Source organism: Schistosoma mansoni, chromosome 5 (assembly GCF_000237925.1).
Source record: "Schistosoma mansoni strain Puerto Rico chromosome 5, complete genome".
NCBI lineage: Eukaryota > Metazoa > Platyhelminthes > Trematoda > Strigeidida > Schistosomatidae > Schistosoma > Schistosoma mansoni.
The window spans coordinates 2096880-2110396 of record NC_031499.1 but is presented as its reverse complement, the minus strand read 5'-3'; the positions used below and the strand labels follow the sequence as shown (position 1 = coordinate 2110396).

At 39.1% G+C, this 13517-nt stretch overlaps 1 protein-coding gene across 1 annotated transcript in view; it reads left to right on the top strand.

Moving 5' to 3' along the window:
* Positions 1-7710: 7710 nt before the first annotated feature.
* Smp_178730 (hypothetical protein) overlaps positions 7711-13517 on the top strand; it is a gene marked incomplete at its 3' end in the record, with an annotated part of 41245 nt that continues 35438 nt past the window's right edge. Inside the window, exons 1-2 of the mRNA XM_018797601.1 lie at positions 7711-7765; positions 11274-11345. Of these exons, the coding sequence (XP_018652626.1) occupies positions 11280-11345 (66 nt within the window). The 5' untranslated portion in view covers positions 7711-7765; positions 11274-11279. The remainder of the gene's footprint in view (positions 7766-11273; positions 11346-13517) is intronic.

Sequence of the window (13517 nt, the reverse complement as noted above, 5' to 3'; positions counted from 1 at the left end):
ACGTTAATTCTACGGCTAATTTGGAGATAATAGTTTCATGTCTTCCACTAGAATTGCAAAATAAGTGGGCTGATATCGCTGATAAGATCATGACGCACGGGAAGGAGCCGATCTTCGAAGAATTTGTGGTCTTTGTAGAAGAGAGGGCCAGAATTGCCCGAACCCGTTATGGTAGATTAGTACAGTGTAACTCAAGGTTCGTTAAAGGGAATTCTGAAGGCCAAGCTGATAGATCACGCTTTCATGCAATCAGACGAGACCCAAATGACTCAGTCAAGGTATCAAGTTGTGCAATTTGCTTAGGTGATCATGAGGCGACAGATTGTCCAAGGTTGGCAAAAATGAGTGTAAGAGAAAGGAGGCAGGAGATAAGAAGACGTGGTCTATGTTACTTATGTTTGAGGAAAGGTCACATAGCTATGTCATGCAACTCAGGCTTCAAGTGCGACGTCGAGAACTGCAAGGTTAGACATAATTCATTATTGCATATTGATGGTACTGATACCTATGTGATGAACCTAGCTAAGGATGGGAACTCCTCAAGGGTTTGTTTGGGCATCGTTCCAGTCAGACTATACGGTCCCAAAGGATGTTTGGAAACATATGCACTTCTAGATAGCGGTTCAGAAACTTCTCTTGTATGTGAAGAATTAATTAATCAGTTGGGTATCAAAGGTAAAGAGACTTCGATAAGAGTGGCGACTGTGAACGGAACTACCAATTGTGAATGTTTGGAGGTAGATTTAGAGGTATTTTCATTAGATGAACGGGGTTCTATAAGGATCAACAAAGTTTACACGACCAAGAAACTTCCGATTGATCATGCAGCACCTTTAACCGAACCCCAACTGAAAAGGTGGAAACATTTAAAAGACATAACCCTTCCGAGGTTGCAAAGTAATTTTGTAGGGGTATTGATTGGGTGTGATGCTCCGGATGCACATTGGGTCTTAGAGCAACGTCTGGGGGACAGGAAGCATCCGTTTGCTGTGCGAACTCATCTCGGTTGGATGATTATAGGTCCCAAGGGGGCACCAAGGTCTCTATATCAAGTTCAGTGGTGCCATTGTTCTAATGATATTTTGCGAGATATAGAAAGATTATATGATCATGAGTTCGAGGATACAGATACGTTTCGTAATGGATATTCTGTCGAAGATAAAAGAGCTCTAGAAATAGTTAGTAGTTCCTTTAAACTGGAAGGCGGCCATTTTCAAGTTGGTCTACCGTGGAAGTATGATAGGCCAAGTCTACCGAATAATTTGGAATTGGCTGAACGCAGACTAGAGTGTTTAAGGAAAAGGTTTATGAAAGATAATAGTCTTCTGCAGAAATTTCAAGCTGTGACGAATAAACAGTTAAGTAAGAGCTACATCATTGAAGCTAGCAAGGAGGGATTTGACCGTGATGCTGTTTGTTGGTATATTCCTCATCATCCCGTTATCAACCCTAAAAAGCCTGGAAAACTCAGAATTGTTTTTGATTGTGCAGCTGTCTATCAAGGTTTTTCTCTTAATGATCAGCTTTTAAGAGGACCAAATACCGTCAATAGTTTACTGGGTGTACTTCTACGATTCAGATTAGGTAACGTAGCATTAGCCGCTGATATCGAAGAGATGTTTCTTCAAGTAAGGATCCCGAGACAAGATAGGGGAGCGTTTCGTCTATTATGGTGGGAAGATGGTGATATAAAAAGAACGGCTAAGGAAAAAGTATCCCTGTTAAAGGTCCAAACTATACCACGCTTGGAACTCACGGCAGCAGTTTTAGCAGCTCGCATGGGATCCCAGCTGCAGTCAGAATTAGATATTAAGTTTGCAGAGGTTAAATTTTGGACAGATTCCACGATTGTCTTGCACTATATTAGAAATGAGAAAAGCCAGTTTAAAACATTCATAGCAAATCGGATTTCGACTATTCATAGTCTCACTAAGGTGGACCAATGGAGATTCGTGCCTTCTAAAGAAAACATAGCAGACTTCGCATCCAGAGGGGTTAAGTTTAACATAGATAATGTCAAGGTATGGGAGGAGGGTCCACGCTTTCTCAAGAAGCCGAAGGAGTGTTGGCCTGCTGTTAATATACAAGGTCCTGAACCCCATCTCTTGGAATTAAAGAAAGCAATGTCCACGCATGTGATAGTTGAAGAATCCACTGTTGGGATTGACTGGCATTTCAGTCCTCCGGCTGCCAGTCATTGGGGAGGAGTATGGGAGCGCATGATTCGCTCTGTACGTAGAGTATTGGGTGCTCTTGTTAAGGAACAACCTTTAACAGATGAATGTCTTGAAACTTTCATGATAGAGGCTGAGCGTATAATTAACAATCGACCTTTGGTCCCGGTTACAGACGACTCGAGTGATCTCGATGCAATAACACCAGTAAAACTATTACTATTGAGAGAGAACGTCGCAGAACTTACGTTCTATCTAATGACAGGTATTCTAAGAGATGGAAGCAAGCGAATTACTTAGCTCAAGTTTTTTGGAGACGTTGGTCTAAGGAATATGTTTCGCTTTTGCAGCGAAGATACAAGTGGACCCAACTCGAGAGGAACATAAGGGAGGGTGACTTAGTAATGATATGTTCTGAGTTTTCCGAGAAAAACAAATGGCCCTTAGGTCTAGTACAGAGAGTGTTACCAAGTAAGAATGGATTAGTGAGGCAGGTAGAGCTGAGGACAAGAAAGGGGATCCTAGTGAGAGATATTAGAAAACTGTGTCTTCTTGAAGCTATAGATGGTAGGTAGCTACTCGGATCCCTAGGCGTACTGGTGTAAGTCCTAGGGATCACGAGGTTGTTAGTGTGTTGAATGCTTGTTGTTGGTTGTTTGTGATGTATATACTTCGCTTCTGCTACCTATTTACTCGTCTGTGAAAAGAACCAAGGTTCTTTTGGTCGGGAGTGTTACGGGAGAACTGAAGACATTTGGCCGATTAAAACCTTTTTACTGTACAGCAATTTACTGTGTTTTTGGATGTGTTTGTTTTACTTAACCTTTGGACTTGTTTGTTTAGATCATTCTTTTCGGACATTTTGGTTTCTTTTGTCATTGGTTTGGTATTTGGGAGTTTTTGCTCCGGGAACCTACAAAATTGAAGGTTTGTTTTGTAATTGTTATGATTATTGTTGTTAGAACGACTTTGGTCGATTATTTGTGAATTGCGAATAAACGTGGTATCTTATTTGGAGTTTTGGTTCTCTTGCCTACTTGGGTTCGTAATTTGCGAATATCGACGGCCAGTACTTCAATAGTTGGAACGGACATAAACTCATAAATTGGACGTAACAGGCTTTGTCAATTTCAACAACTTTTAATCACCATATTGTAGATAAGTCGTTTACTAACTTATGCGAAACTCCATACTTGCAACTAACTTGTTTGCACTATCGGCCGGTAGATATGAATATAAATAAAATTGAGTGTGGATCATGTCTCTCATGAATACACTTATGTTTAACGAATTGCTCTTAACTATCCAAAATGCATACAGTTAACACTATTTTCACGTAAAAGAAGTTTTGATATGCATTCATATGTATTAGTAGTATTACTAGACCCTATCACGGTTAAATTATAATGAGGTCGGGAAAAATCTCCCCGTAACTAAATAAACCATGACAGACTTAATAAACTAACATAAACACTAGTTGGAATTCTTCTCCACGGTTGTACTTTTGTTCTTTCTGTTAGCTTACTAATGAAGATGCAATTGAAACTCAACTCATGAGAACAGAATGCCAGAATGAACGTTCACTGACCTTATAATTTAAACGCGAAAATAAAGACCATTATCAACATTTCTACGACATTGATTATTTTTGTATTCCTAAACACAAAAGACTTGTACTACCTATAAGCTAAGCTATCAACCAACGGTTATTACTAAGCATTTTAAGGTGAATTATTAAAATATCTCTACATGGGATCATACTTAATTATTGTAGCCCCACTTTGTTTAACTCTCGAATAATCATCGCGTAAATTTTCAGTTTGCGCGTGTTAAGAATCAAAACAAAAAATTGCGCTTATAAGATGCATTTCTTGATTAGTTGCTGCCGCTCTCTTTCTGATTTATCTTTCAGCTTATCAATAACCAGAGGATTCTTATTATTCTTGGTAGCCTCCGGCGCACGACAATCCCACTGGATTTGATATCGAACCGACGTCACGTTGATCCAGATGGGAGGGTAGTGTAGTGGGACTGGATCCTAACCACAATTCTCATAGCTGAACTTGAGATAACTGAGAAAATAGACTTTCAGTATGAAACACTACGAGAAGATCTATAATGATGAACTCGGGAACATTCCTTCAATTTAATCCATCGGATGGCATGGCTCAGCCTTTCAGGCGTGACCATTCTTATGCAACTTATCTCTTTTATTCATAATAAATATATTAATCTATCCCAAGCCCAAATGTGTTCCCCATCATATATTGGTGATTGTTACGATACGATGAGTCAGCGTAAACAATTATGTGAATTTCGCGTAAAATCCCAAACATTAGGAAGTTAAATCATAACGAATCTACAATTTTAGAATTAGGTCTATTATTAAAGCAGTACTAATAACGAAGTAGACTATAATTACATAGGTATGTCAGCTGCTGACAAAATTCATCAGGCGTTATCGAAATTTTAGTTCCCAGAAAGAAGACGATTCACCTGGACGATATTTCCCCGAAGGTCGGATTTGTTGTTTAATTCGCTGTTTATCTTTCAGTACTGATATTACTTCACATAGTTTTGTTCTATGGTACCAGAGTCTTTTGCTTCAGTCTTAGATTCATACTTTATATTTGAACTCACCACTTTGATTTTAGACATACTGAGTCTCTTCAGCTACCGAAATACCATTATTCATTTTGAACACAGAACTAATGAACCAAAATTTATTTGATTAGACCAGATTACGTTCTTCTGTATAGTGTACAAAGCGTTTCTTTCAGTTACTCGTATTAAATTATATCAGAACGCCAATTCTGTGCCCAATTTAAATGGCTCTAACCTAAGAAACAGGACAAATTGTATCAAATATAAAAGTACCTCGAACGGTACAGCTTGTGCTATAAAGTCAAGGGTTTCTCTTACAAGTATTGCCGTGGTAAACAACAGAAGAAATAGTTATTACACAACAGTTCAATACCTGTGAATCAATGAAAATATTCCTGACATGACGGGACCAGATACCTAACTGCAGGGATCCCAGCAACCCCTCCCAAGCGAATGGTCAATGGTAAACAGTCACACAGTGCACCGCGCCGCGACCTTGAGCTCGGCTAAACACAACCTTATTGATAATAGTCCGGCGACATGAAACGGAAAAGTTAGGTAACAAAAGGTAAGTCTTTAATCAAAGTTACACCATGAAAGCACAGACGAGGAAGACCGAAGAAAACAAAGCGTGGTTTGAAAAGATCCGAATAAGGGTTGAAATACACGACACAGAGAAGAAACAAATAAATGACGGTAATGTACAACGAAATGCCGTGGAAGTATTTTTAGCGTTTTCTCTCCGTTACAGTCTTCAAGACGATTTTTTCTGGCTCACCCGAAATTTCTTGAGCAGCTCCATCAGTTGACTAGAATTGCCATTGGAGTTAATACCCTGATGAGATCCGTATAAATTTTAAACACATTTAGCTTCTAACTAACTCCAAATGTCCAGCTAGAGGTACAGATACAACCAATCAGTTGATCAATAACTTTAAATCTAAGGTCGCTCCTATCTTACCATACTGCTGACGTTTCACAATGATCATACTTCATGAACAGGAATGCCTAACAGATTTAGATACAGTTTGAAGTATTCAATTTTACAGCAAGTCTATTGGTCAGCCCCGTATCAAAGTTGACAGAGATATTGTGCTTCCCCTTTCTATGAGATACATAGAAATCTTAGACCAAGTACAATGGCCGAGCCACCGGATGGCAGTAGGTCTAAAAAGTAGATCGTATCCTGACGCGGGTTTTTTTCGCTGTGCCGAAGAAAAAGGAATGTTCTATTGACCAAACACAACAAAATAAGTGTGGCGGTGCACTCCCAAAAATCAACTCACATGATCTTCGTTATGGTACTCCACGAGGCAATCACCATAAAATTGCGCACAATGTGGAAGTATATGTATGTTCACATATTTTCTCAATACGAGTTTCCCTTATGAAGTATTCTCTGGTATGTTTCTGCAAAAATTGTGTATGTTTCACCCTATAACGGACATCTCTTTCTAATCTGTCGGTTTTTCGGCACAGTTGCTTTGAAAACCTCCCCTCGTCCCAGCTGTATTAATAATTGCCACAATGAATAAATTTTTAGTCACACTAGTTATGAACCCAGAATAATTATATTGCACATTTTTGTTTTAAGGAGTTATTCAGGCGCACATGCAATCATTAGCATATGTTTGAAAGTGCGCATATATCTTAGTTTATTTTGAACAACTAAATATGGTAATACACATGTTTGTCACATGACTATTCGGTAATTCAAAAACCTATACAATCATAGGTTTTCACGAACACACTGTGCAGCTCCACTGCACTTTATTTGGTTGACTTAACAGAGAGATTCTGTCAGTGAATAAGATAGGGTTGTTGAAAATAGTCCGTCTGCCGATCCGTCCAAAAATCCTTTTCATTGTTTAACGATGTACTCATCTGTTGGGATATACCTGCCTCATCTCACTAACCTTGATAAGGATATTACCCTTGGGAAACGAGTTCAAAAGAGACAAATTGAAGCTATAGTAGGAATAAAATCCAAACCTTGCTCAACCCGCCCTCCGGATTCGAAGTGACAGACCACACAGTACAGAAGGATTGGGGGTTATCATCGTAGTACGCTATATCTCTGATAGTACTCTCCACTCGAGCAGGTCACAGTTATAACTCAATATTAAACTACACCTAAGAGATTGTCACAAAGCAAATCGTGACACAACACTGTGTAGTCTATTTTTATTTGTTCGTTAAACACATCATTATAACATGGTCAGCCATTATATGACCTTCACTTTTACTACTTTATGTGTGACCTAGCGTTTGGTATTTGTATGCCTTGTGTTCGTCTTTAATCTCATCTTTGGTTAGTTAACTGTAACTTACGCATCTTTTAAACTTACATATGGGCCTGTTTATCTCTAATTTATCTAGTTAGCTTTTCCTAACACCAGTTCACATCTATTTCTCTTCGTCTGTCTGTCGAATCGAATGTATGAAATATACTCAGGTGAGACGTTCATATCTCGCATTTTGACACATAGTTGCTATAAACGTGTCACAGAGAAAAAATATGTACAAATTCAAGCAGGACCGTCACTATTGTTTAATTATTGTGGAGTCCGCAACGGTCGTCAAATTCCATTTAAGATGGAGCGACCATAAAAACTCGTCCAAAATTTCTTACAGCTGGTAGTTCACTGCTTGGAGTGGCAGTAGTATTGACTTCCAAATCTTTACTTGAGCTCCATAGGCACTCAGATAGAATAATTTAAATGTTACATTTTGACTAATCCTCCCATCATTAACTAATGGTTTTAGGATTTAGATTCATAACGGAAATAACAAACGTCGAAAACCCCTGTATAAAGAACCTACTCTTGCTACTCAAGTTTAGGTTCTAAGGTGCACTTTTAACCAGAAAACCTTGAAGTTTGAAGTGTACATCTATTGTCGATAAGAAAGCCGCGCACTCTTTGGTTGTGATGTGTTCTTATACGGTGTCTGGTGGTTTGGGATCTTACTATGTTAGCTAACGAAAGGTGAGTAATAATTACATAACAAAAATAAGTTGCTGTGAGACTATAGTTTATAGACGACCTTTGATCGACGCTTAAGTGACCCTGAGAATGTCTACCTACTAACTAGGACTAAATGACGGTCATAAAGCAGCCTGAGGAATTAAAATTGTGATTTAAAGTTGGTGACCAGAATTAAGGACTAGATGCAGAGTTTTCGTCACGAGCCGACATCAGCGGTAACGACAAAATGCTATCTGGCCAAACGGTTGAATGGATTTCTTATTGGTTCGTCCATAAATTATAGTGTCGTCTAAATTGCTGTTGAGTCACACACTCACGTTTCGTAGTTTCCCTCTGGTTTTGGCAAACACCATATTCAGTGTAGTTTTCTCACATAGCCTTGAATCTCACCAGCATCATCTCAATTCTGAGTGGTATACTAGGACATTGCCTTAAATGACTTATTTCCTCCATATTATTGTACATTGTTAGTTAACTAGTTTTACGCCTAATTTCTAATTATATATTGTACAGAAGTTAGTTAAGCTTCATTGATGTTATCCAAACTTTGTGGCTTAGTATTACAATACTTATCATCACATTTCCATCCATCGTGTGCATCTCTCTATGAAATTTGGTGTTCATTTATGGTTATCTTGTAAAACTACATAGAACTCTCCAGGAAAGTGTAAATTTCATGAGTGGCATCGCGTTCTCCGAAACTCTTATCTGCTGAATTTTTCATGCCCCTATTTTTCTCTCTCCAAATTTAATTCACTGAATTATACTCCTTGAATAACGTCTTCAAACCATAGTCTTTCCGATTATTACCTCCACCGTTATGGGATTTTAATCAATTACCGTATCTCTGTGCTAATGTGGTATAGCAACTTGAACTGATGTACGTACGTACGTAGTTCCACGTTGTTACTGTCTGTCTGTCGCTTCGGAATTTAAAGCATGTGGTTGGTAACATCTTGTCATGTAGGTTAAAATCAGTACCAGTCTGATAGACGCATCTGTTCTCTATCTTACGGCGATTAACAGTTACCATTTTACGGCACTAGTTTCTATCCCCTGGTTCAGTCACCGTTGATAGCCTTTTCCAATTTTGTTTCATAGATTTTACCTTGGCTTTGAAGCATCCCCTCTCACATTAGTTCACAGTCCTGTTAGGCTACGCTTTCTGTTTCGAGTAGGACAAGTTGATTTTGAATAAAAAGTGCTCTGGTATTCACATCACAGTAAAATATCCTTCATATGACAGCTGAAGTACTTTCCATTTCCACACTCAACCTTGAGACTATAAAAATGGACAATGGCAAAGTTAGCAGGTTAGACTCCTGAATTTTAACGCAGAACATATCAGTTAAAGGGAAGAAATAAGTGTAATTATTTTTCACATTCAACCTCGGCCTTATTCTGTTTGACAAATGAAAAAAAACTTATCCACGTTACACTCCTTTGGTTCTGCTGGTTTTCAATCAATTTTCATTTGCATGCTACTCTACGTATCATTGTGGAACAATCAATCGAATGGAATTCATCACTCTACATCAACTTCATTGACTACGAGAAGGCATTTGATAGCGTGGACAGGAAAACACTATGGAGGCTTCTTCGACACTACGGCGTGCCTGAGAAGATAGTCAATATCATACGGAACTCCTATGATGGACTAAACTGCCAAATCGTCCACGGAGGACAACTCACCGACTCATTCGAGGTAAAGACCGGTGTTAGGCAAGGTTGCTTACTCTCACCCTTTCTCTTTCTCCTGGTGATCGACTGGATCATGAAGACTTCAACATCTGGAGGGAAGCACTGGATACAGTGGACAGACATGATGCAGCTTGACGATTTGGACTTCGTAGATGATCTGGCTCTTCTATCACAAACGCAACAGCAAATGCAGGAGAAAACGACCAGTGTAGCATCAGCCTCAGCAGCAGTAGGTCTCAATATAAACAAAGGGAGAAGCGAGACTCCGATACAATACAAAATGCACCAATGAAATTACACTTGACGGAGAAGCTTTGGAGAATGTGGAAACCTTTACATAGGAAGTAGTGTTCCATATTTTTGGATTGAAGCGATCATTCCGATCTTTAAAAAGCAAATGCGCCATCTATGCAACAACTGCTGAGGGATAAGTCTACTTCCGATTTTATCCCAATTATTGACTTCCGACATGCCTTACAGATCATCCCAAACCCGCGAAGGATTGACCTGTGAAGAGAGACTGGTTTTTGTTCTGGTTGATGTATTGGTCATACCCTCATGCTCTACAGATGTTAGAGCACCGCCATACTAATTGCAAGCCAATTATCGTTGTGTTTCTTGATATCAGGTCCGCCTTCAATTCTTTGGAGGACCATTCTTTGAAGAAGTATGCTTTTGAGAAATTCACCAACATACTCAAAGGCTATGTCCACAAATACCACAAACAGGATGAGGACATAAAGTCTGAAGGAAGGCTTTTAGGTCTTGAGTATGCGGAATGTGAAATGATACTCAAGCCATGTGAGCCGCACTTAACAAGTTGGCAATCAATATCCGCAGGTGTGGGATGTACTTCGCACCTCCCATATGCAAAGTATTTCTACAAGATTGGCAGGAGCCTGTCCCTGCACACTTGGTAGTGAGCCGTTCAAGTTAGCCGAAAGTTTTTGTATCTAGTCAGTTGTGTGAGTACTGATGATGGTGTGATTGATGAAAATAATCTACTTATACTAAAGGCCAGAGCGGCTTATACCGATCTCGGCCATCTTGGATGCCATTATGATGCATCTGGTTGTTAAAGGTCGGGTTTATAATGAGTCGGTAAGAGCAGTTTTGTTCTAAACTTGTGATTGCTGACCTGTTTTAGGTGATGACATCGGGCAACTCTCTGTGTCTGATCATCGTTGTCTCCGGAGGGTTGCAGACATCCGATAGAAAAGTCATTGTTAATAATGCGGATATTTGGCAATGTTTGTTCGTGGTCGGTGGTAAAATTTCAGTTAATGATACCATCTTGAAATACCAGCTTCAACGTCATAAATGTCATCCCAGTAAATTCTGCCGATGCTAGGATGGAACGGATAAACAGTGAGGTGGTCAGTTTATGACATTGCTGTGGCATGGTAGAAAAGTGTTTAAGGTAGACATCTGTCGGTCCATGATGACTATGTTTGGGTTCCGAGAGATGGAGCAACTCAGTTGCTTGAGACTACCAGAGATGACTTTCAATAGAAGCCAATGATTATCCTACTGTAGTTTTCTTTTAGATTCTTAAATGAACGAGGGGGACTTCCCTAAATAGAAGGATCCTTCTGTCTGTACTTTTAACTGGATTGTTTCGTATTATATACTAAACTATTCACCCATTTTTGTCCATTTATGTTTTTACAGCTGATTTACCTAGAAGTTTAAAATTCTTACTGTTTCATTCAATAATCATAAAATCTAATTTAATATGATTGTTTTTAAACAACATCGTTAGTTGCATGTACTTTCTTCAATCAGTTTCTATGTTATTTCTCTGTAGGTGATTATGGATGACGAAGATTCGACTTTCATTCGTATGTTGGCTATTGTACCAGCTCATAGATCGCCCCAGGTATGATTCTTGCCCTACTTATTACCAAGTTTTGATTTGATAGTTTCAAATAAATTGAGCATTTGGTAGATTGTTATGAGTAAATAATACATTTGTAATATCCTTCAGCCTCTTTTAAAAACGTCTCCAAAGACTCGTCCGTCAATACTTTCTGAAATAGTAGTGATCGTAGGATTCTTCTTATTGACTTCATGATGCTTCCCCATGCACCGCCTCGATGACTAGCTCAAGGAAGGTTAAAGCGCCATTCACAACCTCTTTCTAAAAGGGAATTTGCTATATTATTCTAGTTCTTACTGTTATGACTTTATAAAAAATAGGACGTATGCCGATTTGTTGTGATTTTATGTCCGGCTTTTTATCACGTGAATTATCCACCAATCGAAATACGACTTGTCTAATATTAACACTGTGCCAAATCAATGACGTTCAACTGGTATGAGCAGTCTAGCGTCCTTATTGGCCCCGTGTCCTCCTAGCCCTTCCAATTGAGTGCAGAACACCAATTGCAGCTTCTGCTATGCGAATCATTTATTTCAAACATACTCGGTTTATATACCAGACAGACAGACAGACCGCATCACACCATAAAATAGAAAATAATATTTGTACAAGATCAAGCCAAATGTGGCTGTGAATGTGGGATACAATAATCAATAAACTGAATATAATTTAGGAACAGTAAATCGTATAATAATAATTCATAGGTCAAAATCAAGCTTATAATAAGATAAATATAGATATACACAATCTAATTACCCAATAGTTAAACAATAAGAATATATACAGAATAATCGTCCATTAATAGCCCCCGTAAGTTATCCATACTCCTTCTCTAGGATATAACACTTACTACACATAATCTGTCTAAGACTAGCATTGAGTCCTTTAAAGCTACCAGATGCACCCTTACTCTTATTCCCAACTCGTACAAATGCTCCCTTATCAACACCATGTACGATAAAACGGTGAGGATTTGCCGTCTGCTTCTTCAGTGTCTTAGTTACTGGCTTGTTTGTTACTGCGGCCTTTGGCTTCTTCGGTGTCTGGACTTTCGGCTTGGCGACCTTCTTTTCCTTACGCTTTCTTGAGGTTGATTTAGGTTTAACAGCAGAAGGCACTTTAGCTTTCGGTTTAACAACCTTGGGTTTAGCGTCAACAACTTTATTTTCGGCTACTTGTCTCTGTACACGTTTAGCACTTTCTTCAGTACAGAGTTGAGTATTGATGTGGATATTACTATTACTGTCTCTGCTCTTCTCGCTTCTTGTGAAGTCAAATAATTAGGTTGTAATCTTCCCAACAGTTCCGATTTGAACATAAATATGGGATCTTCGTGTTATGTCTAAAGCGGTTACGAATTCACTTAGTCAGCGAACGAAACAAAGACTTGTGACCAGAGACCAATAAGCTATCTATACTGACGCGTCCCAGACCCAGCTAACTAGAGTGAGAAGTCCAAGTTGGAAGTGGGGAAGATAAATTCCGTAAGCAGCCAGAAGCACAAGCAATCACAAAGGGAAGAAATCAAACATATATATACAGCATAAAATTGTCCTTGGGAAGCATTACAAAATAGCGTATTAAAGATACAATGGACCAATATCGTTTAAGATTTCCCCAAGTGGGAAGTACGACTCAAAGGTGAAAGAGCGCTTTTGGCGCGAAAACAAAGGAATTCAAATTTTCAGAAAAAATTACGAAAATAAGTCATTTACCAAGTGAGTTCTGGGGATTCAACATCCCCAACACTTCTATGTGCATCCATTCATTTCAGATTAACATTTTCGGGTGATTGGTTAAAAGAATTCACATATCGGTTTTCAAAAAATTTTCAAAGGATCAGTATATGCATTTTGAGCAGCCCTACTTAATTATGTTATTGGTAAGATGGTGGTTGGAGGTGGTCAACAGGAAAACCATGGACCCGGGTTTCGTGCTACTTGGCACTCGTCAGCAAGGTGTACCTGTAATCTTGAGGGAACTGGTGCTCCCTGACGGATTCGATTCCGTGTCACTCAGCTCCACAGTCAGAGACGTTACCACTGAGCTATTCGGGCCGCGACCGACCTCCTGTAGGACTGAGATGTAATCACAATTGATTGATCACTGTGTGGTGGTCAATGTCATGCGTGTCAAGTCCTTAGTACTGATCGAATGCTATCGATCAAG